Here is a 24,434-nt window from a genome sequence, read left to right as displayed (position 1 = left end):
TTAATTTGGTTCAAATCTTGAAAGTTACTAATTGGCTTCTTAAGCAAGTATTCTAACTATTAAGCATTATAACTAAGAAGGACTTCTACACTTAATAGTAAGTGAAAGGGTAATGTTGATGGTATAAGTCCACAAAAACCCCCCAGTGCCAAGTTAATGCATCTTCTGCCCTCCCTTCCAAATGCTAGAAAGCCATTAAAATGAGTTCTGTGGTTTAATATCCAATCTAAACGAATCTCCATCGCATTGTTGAAAAAGCAGCATCAAGGAGTTTCTGCAAACAAATCTTGTCAATCTGAGGCTTGTGAATCTAAAGTCTGCAGCCTGTTCTGCTCTGTTGCTTGGAGCGCTCGCTGCTCAGATCGCTTTTAGTGCAGCCATTTCCCAATGTGTAACTTGGCCCTCATATGTATATATTGTCAGAAACAAGTTGCTGTCATTTGGAAGCTTTTGTGGTTATTTTTTTCTTCTATTTTATTCTTCATATAAAAGCAATACCACAAAATAGAAAATGAAAGTTTTCATTAAACAAAAAAGAACTCTCATGTTAAAACCAGTCTATTAACTGTATATTCTGGGCCAAATAGTGACAAATACATTTTTTTTCTGACAACTAAAGAGAGATGTTTTGAAAGTACATTTTAGTTCAAACAGATTTTTTTTCACAATTGCAAACTAGAATGTATAATTTTAAAATTCCTAGGACTTAAAGAGCACAGTTGTATTCCAAAGGTATCGATGCTTGAAAGCTGTAGTTAATTCTAAATGCACTAAAGTTTTTGAAGCAGATCTACCTTAGAAACTTTTTTAGTATTGTATTTTTAAAAATACTTAGGATTTTATTTAAATTTTTTGTGAGTTAAATTCTGTATTGGAAAGATGTTAGTATCTTCTATTAAGTATTGAATATGTTTCTCCCGTTTTATTTTTCATCAAATATTTTATAGAAATGAGTTCAGAAAAGTTTAACATGCACTATTTATAATACTTTGCTGTTAACAGGCAATGTTCTGAAACTAAATTTATTTTTGTTCAGTGAACATAAGTTTAGATTTTTAAAGTTGGTAGATACTTTATCTCCACTAATATTTTTTTAAGAAACTGTGAAGAGATTAATAGGGAGTAATTTTATTTCAGATTTTATGAATATAGTATGTAGCTACAACTTCTTGAAATTCAAGTAAAGGTTAGACTTTTACTTTGAAAAAATTTCACTGGATATTTTCCAGTGCTATTTCATTTTAGAAATAAGTGTTTGCCATTCATCTGCAGAACTGTTTGTTTGACAAAGGGAATATTACTAAAAAATGTTCAGAGATAAACCTCATTTAAGTTCTACAAAAATATTTATCAAATGGATGTATTATTTTTTAAAAAATTCCCTGCTAAGGACTTTTCATCAAGTAGTCTTAGAGGGTATATGGTTTCTAGAACTTGGTTTTGTTAATATGTACTTTGATGTCAAGAACGTATTTTGTATGTAAAACATAAAACTTGAGTATGGTTGCAAAACACACTATTGTTTAGGGATTCCAGAAAGCAGTTTAATGCTGAAATAACTCTATCTAGTATGTAGTTCATATTGTGAATGAAGCTTTGCTTTTGTAATATATGAATAAAAAATAACACTTTCTAATGACCTCGATTTTTCTTTTTTGAAAACTAGGATCCAATTAGTTTTTTAAATAATTTTCCAGTGTGTAAAATGTTAATTTTTTTTGATTTTATGGCTACCTTGGTTTGGATTTGTAGAGTGCCTTACCCATGAGAAGGTGTTGCATGAGTTAAAAGCAAAAACAGTTCAATAATGAAGCATCTTGTCTCCTTCCTAATTTCTTCTCTTTATTTAAGGTGTGACCCCTGCCCCCCCAACTGTTTTGGCACATAAATGAGGAAGGCTTCATGCTTCCTGATGCTTAATTATCCATGTCACATCTGACAAGTGACTGACTGAAGTAGTTTCTGTTATGACAAATGGATCTTTTAGAATGGACTGATTTTCCCCCCCCCTTTGGCAATTCACATCATTGGCCTAGAAAACAGCCAGTAATACAGAATTGTTTAAATTAGTTTGCAAAATCGTAACCAAAATGGCTTTGATTGGAAATCAAGTTTTAATGCTGCTTTGAAAAATACTTCCGTACAATGTTATCTTTCTCATAATGAAAAAAAGAAATAACATCTGATAAGTCCATGGTTTGTTGAAAGCACAGGTATTTTTTGTTTCCTTGTCTTAGGTCTTCCAAAAACTCTGCTTTGAGCTTGTTAAGCTCTTCGGCTAGAAGTTTCAAGTTGTATGGAAACACCTGTTCACCTAAAATAAAGATATTCTCAAATTATTTGTGTAAATTAAATCAAGCTGGACTGATGACAGCAGGAAATTAATTTGATGACTTCAGACAAACCATTCAGATTCTTCTATAAATCATAATTGAGTTGGTGTAATATATAGACAAAGGTCACATTAATGTGATACAGGCAGATCATTTAAATAACTTGCTATGACATGCACGAGCAGAAAAGACAAACCTGAAAGGGACTTTTGACAAAATAAGTTGACTTAGTCTTATTGAAATAACAGGTAGTAAGGCAAAAAAGCAGAGCTAGAAAATGACAATTTGGCTTTGAAGCTCTGATAGACAATACCTAGAACAGTTGTCCAATATAATTTTCTACAGTGATGGAAGTACTCTATATCTGCCCTATCCTATCCAGCAGCCACTAGCCATGTGGGTAGTGTGACTGAGAACTGATTTTTTTGTTGAACAGCTTTACAGAGATATAAGTCACATAACATACAGTTTACCCATTTAAACTACAGTTTAGTGGTTTTAGTATATTCACAGATATAAGCAACTATCGCCACAGTCAATCTTTGAACATGTTTATCATGTGTACTCTTAGGTATCACCCTCTTAACTCCATTCCCCCTCTCTCTGCCCTCAATCCCTAAGCAACTGTTAATTTACTTGGGGTCTCTAGATTTCCCCATTGTGGACATTTCACATGACTGGACTCATGATGTGTGGCCTTTTGTGACTGGCTTCTTGTACTTTGCATAATGTTTTTAAGGTTCATCCGTGTTGTAGTACTTCATTCCTTTTTGTGGCTGAATAATCCATTGTATGGACAGACCACATTTTGTTTGTCAGCCGATGGACATTTGGGTTGCTTCTACCTTTTGGCTATTAGGAATAATGCTGCTATAAGCACTTGTGTGCAAATTTTTATAGGCACATACGTTTTCATCTCTAGGTCCCGTGGTAATTGCATTTAATTGTCTGAGGATCCGCTAGGCTGTTTTCCAAAGCGGCTGCAGCACTTTACATTCCCAGCAATGGCGTATGTGGGTTCTGAGTTCTCCGCATCCTACCTCTTGGACTTTTGGATGCTAGCTGTCCTAGTGGGTGTGCGGTGGTGTCTCATTGTGGTTTTGATTAGCATTTCCCTGATGACTGATGATGTTTTCATGTGGTTACTGGTCATTTGTATATCTTCCCTGAAGAAATTTCAGATTCTTTGCCCATTTAAAAAATGGGGTTATTTTTATTATTGAGTTGTGAGAGTCCTTTATGTATTTCGGATATAAGTCCCTTATGAGATGTGATTTGCAAATATTTTCTCCAATTCTGTGGGTTGTCCCTTCACTTCCTTGATGGAAGGAGAACTGAATTTTTTTTCCGTTTTTTTTTTTTTTTTTTTTTGTGATACGCGGCCCTCTCACTGTTGTGGCCTCTCCCATGGGCCCAGCTGCTCCGCGGCATGTGGGATTTTCCCGGACCGGGGCATGAACCTATGTCCCCTGCATCGGCAGGTGGACTCTCAACCACTGCACCACCAGGGAAGCCCAGGAGAACTGAATTTTTAAATTTTATTTAAGCACAGTTCTAGAAGCTAGTACCACCTCCTTCACACACACACACAAAATTAATGGGTAGGAAAAGAGTCAAGAGTAATTTGGGCATAACCCTATTCCCCCTTCCCTTCATTTTATGGACAGGCAAATAGTTGAAAGAACTACAACTATTTTTGTTTTCATTCTGATCCGATGCCATTTTTGTTCCAGCTCTCTTTTTCAAACTTTGGATTACAACGCATACTAAGATGGAATCAAATAGAACACAGTTCATTAAACATGTGAAGGTTTTGTGAAACTTGTTTCTATGCAGGAGTGCGTCTGTGTACTGGGCTACACACTAGGTTACAGTATTAAAACCTGCTTATGGATCATGGTTCAAAAAAAGTCTGAAAAACAATATGGTTAGTATATTGTTTATTTTTCCAATGTTCTAAGTTTTTGTAAAGGTATTAATAATAAATGTTGGTGATGTGGGGGAACATGACAGAAAGCACCAACGAGAATCAGACTTAGCAACAGGTTGCCCAGGTACAGTATTTAGCAGGTGTTAAGTTCAGCCTTGGGCAAGTTACTTATCCTCTCAGACCTTCCATTTCCCCATTTGTAAAGTTACACTTACTTGATAGGATTCTAAAGACTAGAAACAATATTTATAAGGCACTTAGCATATAAAAGGAGTTCAAGAAATGTTAAGCTGCTGTTATTTTTTAAATCAAATTTTAAATACAGCAAAGAGTTCAATATTTAAAACCTGAAGGAGGGCTTCCCTGGTGGCGCAGTGGTTGAGAGTCCGCCTGCCGATGCAGGGGACAGGGGTTCGTGCCCCGGTCCGGGAAGATCCCACATGCCGCGGAGCCTGCGCGTCCGGAGCCTGTGCTCCACAACGGGAGAAACCGCAGCAGTGAGGGGCCCGCGTACCGCAAAAAAAAAAAAAAAAAAAAAGAAAAAACAGAAAGGAATTATTTTATAAAACTATAATTATCACATATTTCATCTAAGTTCAGACTGACAATGCACTAAGCCTGTTCAAACTCCATGCTGATTTTACACCTGGCCCCTGACTACCTCTCCCCAGACTCAATGGCTTTTTTTCTGTTCTAGAACATACCAACTTTACCTGTGGACTTTTGCACTTGATGTGTCCACGGCCTAAAATGATCCTGCAGGCATCAGCATGGCTTGCTCTTTCCTTTCATTCACATCTTTGCTTCAATGCCATTTCCTCTGAGAAGCCTTCCTGATTACCCTTTTAAAAATAAATCCTCCCATCACTACCTTGCCTTACCCTACTTTACTTTTCTTCAGAGCACCGGCATATATTCATGTATTTATTTTTTGTCTTGTCTCCTCACTATGATGTTCTGCTCCCTCTCAACTCCCCAGTATCCAAAATAAAGCCTAGTACAGAGTAGCCACTCAATAAAAACCTATTGGATGGATGAATGCCTGGTTCCAGAAGTAGAAGTTTTAGCTTAATATAACCAAGTTGCATATTTAAACTGAAAACATGTTGTAAACTTTATGAATGAAAGCAAATAAACTACCCACGTCCACGGAACAAGAGTAGCATGAAAGAATAGTCTCAACTAAATAGAATCTTAACCACTCAACACACCTTTCGCTTCCTTCATTGTCTGAGAGACAATTCTTCGGAGGGTCTGATCAGCTTGATGAAGAATGTTAGTTGAACAAATAATTCTGTCTGTTTCCTAGGTAATAGACATTGTTATTGGAACAGTTATCTAGTTTTACAAAAGAAATAAGTGTAGGGGATGCATAGGTGAAGAGATACAGAAAAGGAAACGTGACTTTTCTGTTCCAGTTATTCTTCCCTAGGAGAGGGTCTAAACGAAATACATCCAGTTGTAAACTGGGTTCCACGTAGGCAGTATGCTGGTAAATGTCTAAGAATGGGCTCTCAAAGAGAAAAACACAAACCTATCCATAGCATTTTGTCTATTTCTACGATGTAAATATTCCCATCCATGCCCACTTCGAGCTACCAACACGTCAACAGGCTCCAACGTTTCTGAAGATTAAACAGTCGTCTTTGACCAGGCAGTGCGAGTTCCCTCCAGAGTACCACTGCATCCAGGTGTCAGGAGCTGAATGCTGGTAAGATGCCAAGGCAGGGACAAAGTGTCTCCCACGTGTTATTCATATTTTACACTCAGGTCAAAAAGATCTTCCTACAAAAAGTTCCTTCTCATTTATACTAAATCTAAACTGGAAGACTTACCTTTTGTTCCACATTCTCCTCCACGTATTTTATTGGATTTTCCAAAGCAGTAAGCAGTAAATCAGTCAATTTCAGTCTATAAGAGAAGGTAGGACAAAATAAATCCTTATATCAAACACCTGTTTTTAAAGAACTTGTGTTTATGGGTACTAAGCTGAATTCTAGAGGAATGAAAGTGGTATATCCAAACTCCTGAACAAAAGGGGAAAAGCAAAGTGATTTGGGAGCTACCTTCTACTTGCAAAATTAAAATGTAGAAGCTCAAAACAAGTCATAAGTCCCCCAAATCCCCTCATGTAAAAAATGTTAATTTCCTAAGACTCCTATCAATAAGGTTTTAAAAGACATTCTCTCTTTTCCCTCATTAACTGCTGAACTTTAGGCTCCTAGAACTTTATATTCCCTAAAGAAGGAGGCTTAGTCTTTATTTTCTGGCTTCTGCTCATTTACTGGATGTGAATTTGCAAAGTTCCCCACAGGACAAGAGGTCATCGAGGGTTGCAGTAGAATTCATTTATTCATTTAACAAATATTTATTGAGCATCTTCATATATGAAAAATGTACAACTATGTATGTGAAACTATGTGCTAAGCTGGGGGTGTAGCAAGATCCCTACCCTCTCTAAGCCTGATAACGTAATGGAGAGAGACAGAGAATAAATAAATAAGCAAAAAATAATAGTTTCAGACAGTGACAAGTGGATAAGTGAGTGAAGATAATGAACAAAATGATCATAAGAGAGTGACTGGCTAGCCTACTTAACACCCTTCCCACCGGGTAGGATGGTCAGGGAAGCCAGTGAAGCTTACGTACGTGGGAAGGGTGGAGGGGACGGCAAGCACTACGGCCCCGAGACAAGAACAAGCTTCTCGTGTTCCGGGGACAGAAAATCGACACGTACACACTACCATATATAAAATAGGTAACTAACAGGGACCTACTGTAGAGCACAGGGAACTCTACTCAATACTCTGTAATGGGCCATATCGGAAAAGAATCTAAAAAAGAGTGGATAATATATATTATTAAGTGAGTCAGGTATAACTGACGCACTTTGCTGTCACCTGAAACTAACACAACATTGTAAAGCAACTCTACTCCAATAAAAATTAAAAGCAAACAAAGAAATTTAGGGATCAGATTTAAAATTCCAAAAAAAGGAAAAGAAAAGAAAGTACTGAATGTCATGTCTCTGAGAATATAAATTATGAAGTCTGTCACTCAAACATCATGTACATGACAGGCAGATTTTCGTCTGATGAGATTTTTAATTATACGAAGTGAAAACTTTTAATGCAATCATGAGAGAGTTACATGTCAAAGTAAAGCTCTAATTTAAGTTTTCCAGAATAGTCTCATCTTAAAAAACAAGATTCTTTTCTCCCCAGCGTTCCACTCTCTGTTTTTGCTGACCTAAACTTTTCCCCCTATGAGTCACCCAACTAGAAAAACAAAACATCTTCCTTGAATGGACATATTTTTAGTAAAAGAATAGAACGTTAAAAAAAAAAAGCAATCAGGGTTAGAGTGTGCAAGTTATGGTAAGGAGTTTAAATTTTACTCAGATACAAGGAGTAGCACTGAAGAAACGTAAGCCAGGGAAGTCACTGAATTAAACCTTCACCTCAACGTGATCTTTCTCACAAAAGAGCCCAGGTTCTGGAATGAGTGGGGCTGCAATGGGTCCAAACCTTGGCTCTGCCCTTTACTATCTGCATATGTTACTTTGCTTACCTGGGCCTCAGTTGTCCCATCATGAAAGGGGGATAATTGTATCTGCCCTCAAAGGGTCGTTGTGAGGACTGAATCAGAGTATACGTATAAAGTGTCCAGAATATGCCCAGGACATAGTATCTGCTCGACACCTGTTCCTGCTAATAGTAGTACTAGTAGTAGCATTAGTAGTGGTAATAGTAGTGGTAGTGGTAACAGTAATAGTAGTGGTGATAGCAGTATAGCAGTAGCAGCAGCAGTAGTAGTAGTATTTCACTGAAGCCTGGGAAAGGTATACTTGTCACATCATCTTTCAACTTCCAATTCAGGGCCACCAGACTTCAGACTTCAGTCATAGCCATGCTATGACTATTTTGGACCATATTCTTAAGACCCAAGACAAAACTGCAGATTATGTTCAGGGTTGGTACTGACACTGGCAAAGCTCACACTCTTCCTTGCTTCTAGCAAGAACTGGCCCCCAGAGCAGTGATGCTAACCTTAGACTGCTCTCATGGGGTAAAATGGGGTATCTCAATGCCTCAACCAGCCATTCACTTGCGAAGGAAAACATTTTCAGTACTCCAGAAAGAGTAGCCATCAACTGGCTACATGCTTGCCTTCTCAAAGTTTCAAGATATTATGAGAAGTTAAAATTAGAAATCTCAGCCATAGCTTATTTCATTAACCCTATAAACAACAGTTACTTAAATCGAACTTTTTTCTTTTTTCCTTAGAATGTTAGAGTATTACAAAATCCATGGAAACTGTATCCTGGGAACAAAACATTTTGAGGAATGAGTTTAAAAAATTAGCCTTTTAAAAACTGCTGATCCCCTCTGGACAACAGTCAGGCAGGAACTAAGGAACTGTGGGCAATATACCTCTCGAACTGCGCTGTCCCATGCAGCAGCCGTGGGCCACATGCAGCCAGTTAAGTTTAAAGTGATTAAAATAACATTTAAAATTCAGGTAGTAAGTTGCACTGGCTATACTTCAAGTGCTCAATGGTCAGTCGCATGTGGCTAGCAGCTACCACACTGGGCAGGGCAAACAGAGAACATTTCTATCATCAGTGAAACTTCTATCAGAAATGTGCTGAACTAGAACTCTCCAGAACTCTAGAACTCTCAAGACCTATTTTAGGAATGAAATGCATTAGACACCATAGCCACAAGCCTCATATCTACACAAGCAGTGTAACTGGAGTGAGGTTTTAGGCAAATTAGGATTTAGTACCAGTTCCACTCCTTTTCTCTCTATAAGAAGACTACAGGGCAATCTATTTAGACTATGCTACTTCAGCAAGAGTATCAGAGATGTGCCCTACTCTGAACTCCCTGCCCTGACCTCTGGGAAACAATATAATTTTAACAAGAGTACACATTTGCAAACAAACCTGGGTTCACGTCTCAGCTGTAACTTAAAATCTCAGTGACTCTGGGCGAACTAAACTTCCTCACTCAGTTCCCTCTTCTAAAGAAAGGGGAAATAATGTCCTTCTCCAAGGCTTGTGTGAAGAGTAACCGGGTGGACACAGGGAAAGCATTCAGCACAGTGCCTGGCTCAGCAAAGCAGCTCGTGAAGGACACCTTTGAGTAGGCTACCTGGCCTCTGAAGTACACGCTGGGCTCTGAATTGTGAGGCTGTTGTGTTCCCAAGCATTTTTCTCAGGGTTGGGCTTTTCTATCTTGCTTCCCATCAGGTGGATGGTCTTGGCAGGCACTGGAAGTGGTCTCTGGCCATTCCTCTGTAGACAGGTCTCGAGAGAACACTCTAAAAAGAGCTGGCAAAAGCCTAATGAATCTGAAAACCATTCAAAAACCACAAAATTACTAGGGTACTATTTTTCCAAAATGTGAAATAAACGTACTTAGACAAGTTATCCCACCTGCAGCAGGAAAGACCATTTGCAATACTGAACGTGTAGCTTTGAAAATTAAGTAAATCCATATAAACCTCCTAATCCAATCAAGTTCTCACTAAAGACAGTAGTGATTTTGATATGCGAATAAATGTCTCTGAGTGTAAGAAAAAAAATGTGTTAATTACATTTCCGAGCCAGCTGATAGACTTCATATCTCATACTTTGATAATAAAAGTTGTCGTCTAAAATCAAAAGCAGAGGTCTGGAAACAGCAGTCTTCGTTACGAGATAGTGAGACTGGGCCTCAAGTGCTGAAGCAGATATCAGATCTTGATCCTTCAAGCAGGTTAGAAAATCCTCCCACATGGCTTCAGTCCTGCTGGGCGGGGCAGACATCTGACACCCGTTAATGACAGCCAGAAAGAAGTATTCAAGGTACTTCAACAGTTCCTGGCGATGCGATTTCCACTGGGATGGCTGCAAAATACCGCAGAATTGCAATTTATATTAGGCTTTGGCCAGTAGGGTGGTCATGCCTCAACAACCCCCTGCTCCATATGATAATTTCTGAACCATTTGGTGTTCTCTAGACAAAACTTGCTTTCTCATCCTCATGTCTTCATATACGCTGTTCCCTCTGCCTGAAAAACTACTCAGTGATGTTAGTGCTCTGTGAACTCTTCTCAGACTCAACCATGCAGAGGGCAGCTCAGATCGTCCCTTGCCTATCATGACACCCTGTTCTGTGTATACTGGGTCTCCACTCTAACAGGGTTTACATTGTTTAGGTATCTCTATGTCCCTGCTAGATCAATAGTCTACTGTATACCCAGGCTTCAGCAGAGGGTCAGACACCTAATAGATGCTCCAGAAATGTATATGAAATGACTGAATGAATAAGTGAATAAATGAAAGAATGAAAAGCTGTTACCATCCAGGAGAAAGGAGGAACCAAAATCAATACCTGGGACTTCCCTGGTGGCACAGTGGTTAAGAATCCACCCGCCAATGCAAGGGATACGCGTTCGATCCCTAGTCCAGGAAGATCCCACATGCTGCGGAGCAACTAAGTCCGTGCGCCATAACTACTGAGCCTGCGCTCTAGGGCCCGTGAGCCACAACTACTGAAGCCCACGCGCCTAGAGCCCGTACTCCGCAGCAAGAGAAGCCACCGCAATAAGAAGCTCTTGCACCGCAATGAAGAGTAGCCCCCGCTCGTGGCAACTAGAGAAAGCCTGCATGCAGCAACGAAGACCCAACGCAGCCCCAAAAAAAAAAAAAATCAATATCCTGCCAAGATAAAATAGTCTAGCTAAGACATAGCAATGCTCATTTGCCCTTGAAATAAGAAAAGTTGTAGATAGAAAGAGGATCAGCTGAAAGGTCCCTGGGTCCAGATGAAAAGACCTCAGGCTAACAACAGGATTGGAATGGGATCGGGAAAGATAGAGGAAGCAGACTGAGGAGAAGAGAATAAATAGCTTGAAAATATAAGTAGTCTTGCGCTACTCAAAGGCTCTGGTGAACACTGACATAGTTATGAGGTCAAGGCTGGAGGGAAAACACAAGGACAGGAGATCAGGATCCCTCTCCTGTCTGTCCATGCTCTACCACATCACTGAGATTATGGCACATAAAACAAATACATCAGCAAAACCCACTCAAAAGGAAACAGAAACACGATCACTTCCTAAAAGGTGAGATATCCTACTCGTGGTGACTGGATGAGCTCCATGGCCTTGGTCTGTAGGGGGAGAGTGGAAAAAATATAATAAGAAAAGTGAGGGAAAACCCCAGCAGATACAACAATCCCTATCAACAACTTCCAGCTTTCTCCATAGTGGTAAAAATACTATTACTTAAGTAAATCCGGTGCTACCAGGGGCCTGATACTGTATTTACCTCACAATTAACCAAGAATGAGGAAGTATATAACTTTGGTGGAGAAGTTCAAAATTCTTCTATGTGCCAAATGTACTGTATTTTTGCATATATACTTAGAGTGGAATCACACCATATGTGAATTTTATTTATGTGAATTCATCTACATTCGGCACTAAATGACAAAAATAACTTTAAATTTTTCAGAATATGTTAATCAAAGAGTATTTTCTCTAGAGTGAGCATGAGATGGGTGACGTGAATCTACTCTTCCCCGCGGAAGTCTCAGTTTTCACATGCTTCTCAAGAGGATGCATCTCACAGCGCTGAGGGTGATCGGAGGGCTTAAAGAGAAGTATGTACTGGGAACCCAAGCTGACCCCTAAATACAAGCCTATTACTTCATCTGATGGTCAACTAAGAAACAGCCATCTTTTCCTATTCTGGCAGAAGCAGGTTTACCCTCAGTTGAATGAAGATCCAGCTTCAGAGGCCAAGTCCTTCATTTGTACAGAATCTATTGTCACAGGAGGGGCCCTAGTAAGTACCCTGTCACTTATAATTTTGTACCCTTTTTCTTTAAAAGGGTTTCCCCAAACCGCATAACTTAAAGCCCCACAATACCTGGGTTCGCCTGGCTGAATGTTAAATTGGCTGTGCTGGAATTTTTGAGAGATTCTGTCCTTCTTTTCAGAACAACCTTCCCAAAGGATTTTCAGGAGGATATTTGATTATGGGGGACTTCCACCTTGCACGCTGACTTTAGACCCTAACCTTATGCTGGTGGCTGTTTGCATCGTTTTCTATTTCTAGTCAACTCATTCTGTGTTAAACCAGCTCCCCATTCCTCGAACTCCTGTCTTTCCCCTATCAGAGATCCACCTCCCACACCAGGTATTACCCAGTACAAGTATCGTGGAGTTTGTAGATTTCCCTCCGCTACAGCAGTCTAGGCCCCGCCCCCTCCGTACTGACCAATGGGCGAGCGCTCGCCTCCTCTAGGAACGAGTCCGGCATGACGTCATCATAGGCGACGACGCCCACGGCCCAGCTACTCTCCTGCCGTAGACGGTGGCTGAGGGCACGCGCGAAGGTCGACTTTCCTGCTGCGGGCAGTCCGCAGAGGACGCAGAGACCTAGCTTCTTCGGCTTCTCACTGCGCGCTCCTCTGGCGTCCTCGCCTGCCTTCATGCTGTCGCGAGAGACCCGAGGTGGCTGTGAGCGTTGTCTGCGGAAATGTCCGCCAACTGCGCATGCACACTCCCACCGCCCTCTTGCGCCGCCTGTTGGCGCAGTGGAGGAATGGGCGAGCCTTCGGCTCCAAACACCTTGCGTGGTCGCGGTTGTATCTGAGGTCGTCCTCTTGGTCGCCTGAACCCCTGGTACTGAGCTTTCTGTGAGGCGAGTCCTCTAGTCTGGTAAGTCCACGGGGATGCGTTTCGTAAAACCTGGACGTTTCCTAAAGGGTCATAAAGTTAGACAAACTTCAGTTAGAATCATCCTTCCGGAAACTTGCAAACCATTAGGATCTGCGCCTCGGGTTTTTGTTTGTTGGCTTTTACGATGAAGTCCCTTGTCTAGGAAAATCGCTGAAGGGACTTCGAGTCTTTTCCTCCAGCAGTCTTTGGAAGGTCAATTACTGGAAATCAAAAAATAGGAGTCGAATCTGGGTCCGACGACTGTGCTCCACTGCCCCTCACAGATGTGATAGGTGGAAGGGCAAAGTAAATAGTAGTCATTGCATCCTAACGCCGCCAGTCGGCAGCAAGTGTGAGGAAATAAAGGCAGGAAAGGAACATCCCCAGACTTCAAGTCCAGTGCATTCATGCAGAGCACACTAGGTATTTTAGTGTTAAAAAAGAAATGCTAAGCTGTGAAGAAGTATAAAACAAATTCCCTCTGTGGGGATGTGGTGTAGAAAAATTGAATTCATATTCTAGCTTTCACCTCATTTTAGGAGATTACTTCTTAGTCATATGAAGTTATGTTTAAAATGTGAACGAGTGAAAATCAGTGTATACTGGGACAAAATATAATCAATAACCCAATGCTAAATCTGATATATTTGTGATTACAGAGCATGTACACATACATTATCTCATTTTCTTTCTCTTGGATCGAAGGTGAGCATTGAATTAAACATACTTTTCATTTCATGACATTTTATTGTCATAGGCCCAGTGCAAGATCCCTCTCCTTAATTTATTATTTTTCATCACTTACCCACACTCACACTCATTTCCTCCCCTTTTCCTAGGCAACTTTTTTTTTTTCTCGTTTAAACATGGTTATTGTTTGTTTACTTAAGGTAGACTTTTTAAAGAGCAGTTTTAGGTTCATAGCAAAATTGAGCAGAAAGTACAGAGAGTTCACATATACCTCCCCCCGCCCCCAGTCTCTCTGGCTATCAACATCCAGTGTGGTACAGTTGTTACAATCGATGAACCTACACATACTATCGCCCAAAGTCCACAGTTTAGACAGGGTTTACTCTTGGTGTTATACATTCTATGAGTTTTGGCAAATGTATGATGATATGTATCCATTATTATAGTGTCATACAGAATAGGTTCACTGCCCTAAAAATCCTCTGTGCTCTACTTATTCATCTCTCCCTACCTCAGCAGCTGGTTATCTTTTTGCTGCCTGCATAGTTTTGCCTTTTCCAGAAAGTTATATAGTTGGAATCATACAGCCTTTTCATATTTGCTTCTTTCACATCTTTCACGGCTTGATTGCTTGTATCTTTTTAAGCACTGAATGATATTCCACTGTCTGGATGAATCACAGTTTATCCATTCACCTACAAAGGTTACCTTGGTTGCTTCCAAGTTTTGGCAATTGTGAATAAAGCTACCATAAACATCTGTGTGCAGATTTTTGCATGGACATAAATTTTCAACTTATGGTATCTGGCTAAATACCAAGGAGCGTGATTACTGGATCTTGTGGTAAGAGTATGTTAGTTTTGTAAGAAAGTGACAGACTGTCTTCCAAAGTGGCTGTATCATTTTGCATTCCCACTGCAATGAATGAGAGTTCTTGTTGCTTCATATCTTTGTCAGCACTTGGTGTTGTCAGGGTTTAAAATATTCTAATAGGTGGGTAGTGTAACCAAACAGGACCCTATGGGGCCTTCCCAGAACAGACCCCGCCCCTGCCCCATGTCCTCCGCCTGCCTCTTGTCTGTAGAAACACTTTAGCCTCCTAGGCCTTCCCCAGGTTCCAAACAGTAAATTTAATCAGAGAAGTGAGAAAATGCAGAAAGAAAGGAAAACAGTCAAGCAAGACAAAATAATAATAGTTTAGTCATTAAACAAAGTCAAGGACCTTTAGTTCCTCCTCGAGGGTTATAGATAATATTCTGAGCCAAGTCCTTTGAGCTGTTTTGCAGATACTGAAATCCCCACCAGGTGGAAGAAGTTAACTCTATGCTGCTAACAAGCACGTATGCGTGGGGGTCCTGGAAGCAATCTCCAGCAAATACTGACGGATGACTGTCTTCTCCGGTGACGTTTTTGTTCATATCTTTTACCCATTTTTAAACTGGGTTGTTCACTTTCTTACTGTTGAGTTGTAAGTGCTGTTTGTATCTTTCGGATAACAGTCCTTTATATGTCTTTGCAAATCTTTTCTCCCAGTCTGTGGCTTGTCTTCTTGTTCTCTTGACACTATCTTTGGCAGAGTGGAAGTTTTTCATTTTAATGAATTCCAGCTTACCAATTACTTCTTTCATGGATCGTGTCTTTAAAGTTGTATCTAAAATGTCATCACCAAACCCAAAGTCATCTAGATCTTTTTTCTATGTTATCTTCTATAAGTTTTATAGTTTTGCATTTAGCATTTAGGTCTATGATTACATTTGAATTAATTTTTGTGAAAGATAAAAATCCTGTATCACATTTTTTTTTTTTTACATGTGGTTATCTGTTTGTTCTACCTCCATTTTGTTGAAGACTTTTTTTCCTCCATTGCATTGTCTTTGCTTCTTTGTCAAAGATCAATTGACTATACTTGTGTGAGTCTATTTCTGGGCTCTGTATTCTGCCCACTGATCTGTCTATTCTTTTTGCCAATACCACACTGTCTTGATTACTGTAGCAGTAAAGTTGGGTAGTGTCAGTCTTCTGACTTTGTTCTTCTCCTTCAATACTGTGTTGGCTATTCTGGGTCTTTTGCCTCTCCATATAAACTTTAGAATAATTTTGTTGATATCCACAAAAGAACTTACTGGACTTTTGACTGAGATTGTGTTGAATCTATAGATCAAACTGGGAAGAACTGACCTCTTGACAATATAAAGGCTTTCTATCCATGAACATGGAATATCTCCTTTCATTTAATCCTTCTTTGGTTTCTGTCATCAGAGTTTTGCAGTTTTCCTTACATAGACCTTGCACAAATGTTGTTAGGTTATACCAAGTATTTCATTTTTAGGGTGTAATGTAAATCATATTGTCTTAAATTTGAAATTCCACTTGTTCGTTGCTAGTGTTATGAAAGCAGTTGACTTTTGTATGTTAATCTTGTGTCCTGCAACCTTTCCATAATCACTTATTAGTTCCAGAAGTTTTTGGTTGATTCTTTGGGATTTTCTACATAGACAGTCAGGTCATCAAAGACAGTTTTCTTTCTTCCTTCTCAATCTGTATACTTTTCATTTCCTTTTTCTTATTACATTAGCTAGAGCTTCCAGTATGATGTTGAATAGGAGTGGTGAGACATTCTTGCTTCGCTCCTGATCTTTGTGGGAAAGCATCTTGTTTCTCACCATTAAGTATGATGTTAGCTGTAGGTTTTTTTGTAGATGTTCTTTTTCGAAATTTTATTTATTTATTTTTGGCTGCGTTGGGTCTTCGTTGCTGCCCATGGGCTTTCTTTAGTTGCAGCGAGCGGGGGCTACTCGTTGCGGTGCACGGGCTTCTCACTGTGGTGGCTTCTCTCGTTGCAGAGCACAGGCTCTAGGCACGCAGGCTTCAGTAATTGTGGCACGCGGGCTCAGTAGTTGTGGCCCACAGGCTTAGTTGCTCTGTGGAATGTGGGATCTTCCTGGACCAGGGCTTGAACCCACGTCCCCTGCATTGGCAGGTGGATTCTTAACCACTGCTCCACCAGGGAAGTCCCTGTAGATGTTCTTTAGCAAGCTGTAGTTCCCCTCTATTCCTAGTTTGCTGAGAGGTTTTTTTTTTTTTTATCATGATTAAAATGTTGGATTTTGTCAAATGCTTTTTCTGCATCTATTGATATGATTGTGACTCTTCTTCTTTAACCTGTTGATATATTACATTAATCAATTTTCGAATGTTCAGCCAGCTTTGCATGCCTAGAATAAACCCCACTTGGTTATGGTGTCTAATCCTTTCTATACATCGCTGGATTTAATTTGCTAATATTTGGTTGAGGATTTTTGCATATGTATTTATGAGAGATATTGGTCGTTGGTGTTTTTTTCTTGTAATATCTTGTAATGTCTGGTTTTGGTATTAGGGTAATGCCGGTCTCATAGAATGAGTTAGGAAGTATTCCCTCTGTTTCTATCTTCTCAGAGATTGAAAAGAACCGATATAATTTCCTCTTTGAATGTTTGGTAGAATTCACCAGTTATTTTGGACCAGTTATCTTTTTTAACAACCTGTTTTGGAACAAAATGATTTTTTAAAATTTTTATAAAAATTGTTTTATATTCCAGAACATCAAAACGAACTATTATGACTTCAAGTTTAGGTGTCCACTATCTAAAAAGACATGCTTTTCAAGGACAGGTTCAAAAATAAGCATGTGATGTTGGCATAGAGCCATAATTAGAGTACAACCCTGAATTTGTAAAGCTTTCTTCACAGACCTCACTCCCACCTGAGACCCAGAAAAGGACAATCATGTGATGAGATACTTACTGAATATGTGGTCTCTTAAATTAGCAGGGTGCCAACATGGTAACATTGCATTTAGTACCAGAGACAGAATATTTGAGAGTCCGGGTGGGTGAATTTTTGGGTCAAATAATGGGGCCCAGACCACTTGGGTATGTGAACTATGTCCTGCTTCACACACTCCCTTCTTCCCTCAGCCCCAGGACTGACCACTTTGCTCTAGGGAAGGGAGCTACTCTTGGCTGTACTTCAGTGGAGGAAATACTACACACCTCTGAGAGTGTAAAGGTGTGCCATAAAACCATTCTCTTCTTGAGAATGATCTTAAGAATGTAGCATCTCCTTATCAAAGAAAGCAAGTGATAACTCACATATATCTAACTCAGAGTTGCTGCCTTTCCTCCAGAATTTATATAGTCAAGTGACCCATCCTCAAGAGACATCTGTGACCCATTTTCCCTCACATATAAACACATAACGTGAAGGCACACAGGTCACTTCTGTTTAGGATTTATTGTTAAACTTGATTTAAATCACTATTAGATTGGTTATGTCACGTGGGCAGTGTTAGCTGTCATCATCCTGTTTCTTCTGATCCTCAGAAGAGAATGGAGGCTGGTCAGTAATCCTTCATGCTGGAGCAGTCACTCTGCTTTGAACTTGGGGTGAGACTGCTTGACTGACCTTACTTTGCTGGTTCTCTTCTATCAGTTCTGCCACTCACAGCCACAGGCATTGCATGGGACTCTTGCCTCACCTAGACTACCACATGGGCTGTAGGAGGTACCCAGCACCCAGTTCCAATTTTAGCTTTAGCTAAATCTTCCCATGTTGGGGGTGTTCATTCTGTTCTTCTCATGAGAGCTTTCACTTCACTGTGATCCAGCTGCCTGTTCCAAACATGTTAGTTGACCTTAAGGGGAACTGTATTCATCTGAGAGCAAGTGAGCAGAAAAAGCAATGTGTGACAACTCTGGGTTTAAGTTTCCGATCTGTATAATGAATGAAGTCCTCTTAAGGGGACTTAGAAAATCTGAGATTCCACCTTCTGACATCCCCAGTATCTTCAGAAGCAGATTTTCTCCTCTGGTTACTTTTAACACTGTTTTCTACCAACTCAGCACTCAAGTTCTTTAATCAGTAACAGAAATTGCTAACAGTCTAACTGCCAAAGCCCAGGTTTATTTAAACATAGCAAGAGCCATAAGACCTCATCCTTCACCACTTTTGTCCATCTTCTCTTTTCTTTACTGATCCTTAGAGCTAAGCCTTCTGGAACCCCTTTCTAGTCACAAACAGATTTTTACTATTAAAAAGACCTTGAACTGCTTTACCTTAACCTCAAAATGACTCTGATAGCATGGCATCGTTCACAAACTCTCCAAAATCTCACTTGTAGTTGCTGAGAAGATTAACTAATACGTGTTTACTTTGTGGCCTAGGAGACACTTAGTAAATGCTGGTCTCCTTGGCTGCCACCCACTTATAGGTCCGTGAAAATGAACTTCCTTACTTTACTCTCCAATGAGGTATTGCTCATACCCATTTCAACAACTCCTCCTCTAAAGTTTATGCCAAAGTAAAAATTATAAGCTTATTTGCTCCTTTTCTATAATCACCATCAATGTCATTTCCAGTTGAATCATGTCACCAGTCTTATCTTCCTTCTTAGCTTCTTTAAAAAAGCCTAACAAAGATGGCCTGAAGTGTGGGCCAGATACTCAAATGTTACCAAATCTTGAACTAATTTTACAGTATCTAGCGTTTTTCTGATTTCCCAGAGACCACTTTGCTCCTGGTATTGTTAGGATGAAAGCAAAGTAAATGACCTAATATGCTAAAAGTGGGTACTTAGACCCAGAATAATCATCAATCTCACTAACGCTACGAACCACCAAAGTGTCTGAGAAAAGATCAAAGGCACAAGAAGCAGTTCTGCTAAGAAGAATCTGAATGCTACCAACCTCTGGCTCACAGATGAAACAGATGTCAATTCCTTGGTTTCTTAAGCTTCCAAAACAATTTTCTCAGAAGAAAGCAATTCCTAGAGATTTCCAACAGAGATTTTCACTGTTTCCTTACTTCCATCATTGTCATATGTTTAAAATTATTATAAAGATGTTTAAAACAATCAGCCCCCTCGAAAGCCTAATAAATGAGCCTCGTATTTTAACACTGCAAAAGTTAACCATTCATTGTTCACTTGATATTTGTGTACCAAATACTGCCTTAAATGCTGGGGATTCACACATAAATAAAGACATCGTCTGGTGTTAAAAAAAAAGCTCATAATTTATTTGAGGAGAGAAAGTGAGAAAAATAAAATGTGCACAGCACAGAGATAAACATAACTACAAATTTTAAAAATTTACATTGGCTGTTCACATTACGTTGTATGTAAAAGCACAACTCTCAAAGGTAAAACTGGTAAAAAGGATTCTATAGCTTCCCCTTAACCTGCAATCTAATAGTACAACATATCCCTGGAAGGACTTTAATAAACATACCTCAAAATTCTACAATTATACATAAAGACAGGTAATTTTTATAAAAAACACACAATATTCAAAATGAGTTGTGAACATACTATGTAGAATTTTTGCTCAGTTACTTCTTCACAATGTACAAGTGTCACAAAAACATAACAAAAAATAATAAAACACATCCAGGGCTTCCCTGGTGGTGCAGTGGTTGAGAGTCCGCCTGCCGGTGCACGGGACACGGGTTCGTGCCCCGGTCCAGGAGGATCCCACATGCCGCGGAGCGGCTAGGCCCGTGAGTCATGGCCGCTGAGCCTGCGCGTCTGGAGCCTGTGCTCCGCAACGGGAGAGGCCAACAACAGTGAGAGGCCCGTGTACCACGAAATAAAATAAAATAAAATAAAAAAATAATAAAACACATCCAATAGTTGATTTAGCTTGGATACTATTTTGTTTCATTATTAACTTACCAAAAGAAGAGTTAGTTCACATAGATCTTAAAACTCTAGGTAAGCAGTCTAAGACCCCAAGAATGCAGGATAAAACAATCCCATGAAACGGGTCCATTATGAAAGTTCTTTTTAAGCCAGGTATTCTGAAGCTGGAGCGGATTTTTCCGTAGATGATACCATGTTATTCATGCTGGTTACTTTTCAAGCCACTCTTTTTTCTGGATTCATTCACATTAGTGTACATTGCTGTAGATCCAAGCAGAATAAGGTTAATATTTTTTAATGTAGAAGATAAAACCCACTTAAACAAAAGCTCTTTGCAGTTTTCAACAGTTTAAGGATATAAAGAGGTTCTGAAACCCAGAGTGTTTAAGAATCTGTTATAAGGCATGTACAGTTAGCAGTAAAACATGGTTATGTGATTACTACCTACCTTACCCCCAATACCTATATTTGTATCTTTAAAGAAGTCTTTTCCCCAATTTTAATTCTTCTCTTTACTAAGACTCTAGGGTAGTGACAGTGGGCAGAGACAGTGAAGCAAGAAAAGCATGTAACAGTAGTGCAGGGTTCTTTTTTAAAGCTGCACACACTATCTCCAAATAAAACTCTACTACTTTCCCCACTTATAATTAACTGCTGTTACTAATGGAAGAATGCACAATTCTTCACGTCTTGTTGTTGTTTGTGCCTCATAACAGATTCTTAAACAGGAAAGGATACAGACTAAAATTAGCAAAGCAAAGGCACATGGAGCAGAGTCCAAGAGAAACCAGGTGCAAACATCCAGCAATGATGTGTGACAGCATGTGCAGAGTATTGCCAACCAAGGAAGCTCACCTGAGTCTTGGTGTTCAAGGTTTTTATTGGGGGGTCAATCAGGTAGGCATGGAGCATCAATGTGCTGACATTAGTTTCTTAGTCTTTACCCGCTTCAGAGGCCAAACTAAAAGAGTATAGCCCTGGGGGCTTCCCTGATGCCGCAGTGGCTAAGAATCCACCTGCCCAGGCAGGGGACACAGGTTCAAGCCTAGGTCTGGGAAGTTGCCACATGCTGCAGAGCAACTAAGCCCATGTGCCACAACTACTGAGCCCACGTGCCACAACTACTGAAGCCCATGTGCCCTAGAGCCTGTGCTTCGCAACAAGAGAAGCCACCGCAATGAGAAGCCCACATGCCACGACTAAGAGTAGCCCCCACTTGCCGCAACTAGAGAAAGCCCGTGCCCAGCAACAAAGACCCAAAGCAGCCAAAAATAAGTAAATAAATTTATATTTTAAAAAAAAAGAGTATAGCCCTCACCACACATCACGCTGTTAGCACAACCTAGCTGGTGGGGCTGAGGCCCATAGTTAAAAAGACAATTTTATTAAGGAGATATTCCAGCAGCTTAGAGGATAAGACAGGAGTTGGTCAGGAACCAGGTCTTTCTTTGGAATGTGGGCAAGTTTTGAACATCCCACGCTTAACAAGTTAACCCTTTACTACAAAAACAGCTTTAGGATAAGAAGGTGCCACACAGGTGATAATCATGGATGTAGGCAGATTTAGCTACACATCAAGAGCTTCCCCATAATTTCTACATGTCTTCAGAAAGGCTGAAGCCAGGCTGTATTGAAAACTGTATACAGTCCAGCAATGTTGGACTAACCAGAACAGAGGTTATAAATGATGTGGCGGTGGCGAGCAGCTATAAATGAAGTTGGGGAAAAAGGGGTAGGAAGGTTACTCTTTCTTTCCCGCTTCTAACTTAATTGCAGGTCCAGCATTGAGGCAGGGTGAGAAGAAGGAACTCCAGGCAACCATAGGGCCTGCAGGGACCAGAAAGAACAGGAAGGGCGGAGAAGAGGTACAACTCAAGTGGTACCAGCTGGGAGGAAAGTTAAGTTCCTATAAGCACCTTGCTGGGAAGTATACTCCTGGGTAAAAGGCAGGGCAAATACAGTAAGAACTCATTCTACTTAAAATTAAGATGGTCAACACCTCAACTGTCATATTACTAAATGAATGGGCCCAAGAAAATTAATACCACAAGTCACTTCTTTCTAAAATGTACCTTTCAAATATGCATTAGTTCATATTCTGAAAACAGATTGGAAATATGCCTCTAAAGAGCATATTGAGTTCTTACACATTAAGCTGTAATAAACTTTAAAATAAGTGAGTGAAAGAATTGCATAGTACATGCTAGTGATATTGGTGGTAAGTTTCCAACATCTATTTTATGATTTATTTCAAGGGGAAAAATAGGGCCAAAAAATCAGTTGCAATTCATGATGAGAGCAATTTATCGTATTAAGAGTGAGGTCAGTTCTGAACAACCACCACCCTGGCTGTGAAGAAAAAAGCATAAGCTTGAATTTACTATTTTTGCCTTTTTCTGCATCTCTTATTTTGTGATAAAGCTGCCAGCCAACTCTCACCAATCTATCAATTCCATACAACAAACCTGTACTCAACCCCTTTACCAGGCATAAAATAATTACTAACCTCAGCAAGCCTACATAGTAGAGAACACAAATATGTAAACTGATAAAGTCGGAAACCGTAAGAGAATCATAGTACCTGACAGAGATTCTTGCCTGGCCAAACTTTATTCAGGCTCCTAGGCTCATCTGGGCATTTCCTTGTAAAATCTAGTTTTAGCAAGAACACTGCTAAGTCAATTTAGTCAACTTATTTTAATTCCAAATGCCCCGTCCTCCATATCTGACCACCCTTGATAGCTCATCGGGTTCCTCATCTTCCCTCATCCCCTGGGTGACGTCTAATAACCCCGGCCTCTCACCAGCAACAATTCTGTTAGGTTCAGGCACAATCATCTTGACCCTTGAGGTTTCTCATTAGTAATTTTCTATCCACTGACCCCCCCTACCCTGCTCCTTGGCTTTAAATTCTCACTTGTCCATGCTGTATTCAGAATGGATCCTGGTCCTACACTGAGGTCTTTTCCCCTATTATATAGTTCTGAATAAAATCTGCTTTTACTGTCCAGTTTGGGTTTTTCTTTGACATAAATTAAAAGTATAAGAGTAGTACAGAGGAATGAGTTTAATTCTATAGCAGAGTGGGGATCTGCTTCATTTTGAACGATGCACAGGATTTTCCCTGTTCCAAAAGAACAGGCGTTCCAGAGGGAAAAGGCTGCGCAAAGGTGGGGGAGATGGGAGGGCAGGGAGGCAGGTGGGAGCAGCAAGCACCGGAAGGAGAAGAGGGCAGTGCAGAGGATGGAGTGGAAGTGGTTGAGAACGAAGGCTGATGACAGTAAAGAAGCTCCCGGAACTGTTCAAATGAAAGCTAGTGCTTGAAAACAGAAGAAGCAGAGATGAAGAAAGATAGAACAGGTTTCCTCTAAGAAAACCAAGATTTGGTGATTTACTGGCTGTGCGAAAAAAAAAGGGGAGACAATAGGAGTCTAGTTTCCTGACTCTTGGTCCTTCAGCCTTATTCAAGAAGGTCAAAGTCCAGGTGATAGTACTGACCTGGCTCCTTAAAGTGGAGATGGGTGTTTCTGAAAAAGAGCCTATTTTCTTTGGGCTGTCCAAAGCTGCTCCTGTGAATTAAAGTTAATATATAGGAAGCAGGAACTATAAGACAAAAATACTGACGTAGACAACCGAGAATGCGTCGGCAGTATTAAAACACCTTTGCAAATTAGGCCCTTTACACTCAAGGCCTTTGGAACTCTGACATTCCACTTTTCTATATTCTAACTCCCTTTTTTCTTTCAAAAGGTGGAAAACTCATCTGCACAGGCCTCTTCAGGAAGGGGACAGATTGTGGTGGTGGGGAGGGACCATCTACCTTCCTGTCCCGGGGGAATCTGGAAAGAGCCACCCGCTCCCACTTCCTCGGACCCAAAGCATCAGGGTCTTTCAGCTCCAGCTCGCATTCTGCTCCACCGCAGACCCGAGGCCGCCGTCCTGCTCGCTCTTCCCGGGGCCGGGAGAGCAGACCCCACCCCCCTTCGGGCCCAGGCCTTTCTCCACCTTCCACCCGGCCCGGGGGACACGAGGACGGCCCAGGCCACCTGACAGGGCGAAGCGCCAGGGCCACAGACCTTCCTCAGAC

General features: G+C 40.4%; 2 protein-coding genes across 3 annotated transcripts in view; one reads left to right on the top strand and one right to left on the bottom strand.

The window, feature by feature from the left end:
* Positions 1-193: 193 nt before the first annotated feature.
* Positions 194-23,918, bottom strand: PSTK (phosphoseryl-tRNA kinase). 2 transcript variants are annotated; one of them, XM_029245809.1, is made up of 9 exons: positions 23,846-23,918; positions 19,395-20,608; positions 12,889-13,019; positions 12,536-12,752; positions 9,865-10,156; positions 9,420-9,618; positions 6,099-6,174; positions 5,475-5,568; positions 194-2,314 (listed from the first exon to the last, which is right to left on the bottom strand). In XM_029245809.1, the coding sequence occupies exons 4-9, from the start codon at positions 12,749-12,751 to the stop codon at positions 2,115-2,117; spliced, it is 1,077 nt and encodes a 358-aa protein (XP_029101642.1). In that variant the 5' UTR covers position 12,752; positions 12,889-13,019; positions 19,395-20,608; positions 23,846-23,918; the 3' UTR covers positions 194-2,114. The 2 variants fall into 2 exon arrangements, with proteins under 2 accessions (XP_029101642.1, XP_029101643.1); XM_029245810.1 differs by lacking the exon at positions 194-2,314 and adding an exon at positions 4,907-5,105.
* LOC114908581 (translation initiation factor IF-2-like) overlaps positions 15,024-24,434 on the top strand; it is a 69,239-nt gene continuing 59,828 nt past the window's right edge. Inside the window, exons 1-2 of the mRNA XM_029244826.1 lie at positions 15,024-15,069; positions 24,098-24,382. Coding sequence (XP_029100659.1) covers positions 15,054-15,069; positions 24,098-24,382 — 301 coding nt within the window. The 5' untranslated portion in view covers positions 15,024-15,053. The remainder of the gene's footprint in view (positions 15,070-24,097; positions 24,383-24,434) is intronic.

Source organism: Monodon monoceros, unplaced genomic scaffold (assembly GCF_005190385.1).
Source record: "Monodon monoceros isolate NGI ecotype Baffin Bay Population unplaced genomic scaffold, NGI_Narwhal_1 Super_Scaffold_4, whole genome shotgun sequence".
In the NCBI taxonomy this organism is placed as follows: Eukaryota; Metazoa; Chordata; class Mammalia; order Artiodactyla; family Monodontidae; genus Monodon; species Monodon monoceros.
This window is presented reverse-complemented; position numbering and strand designations above follow the sequence as displayed.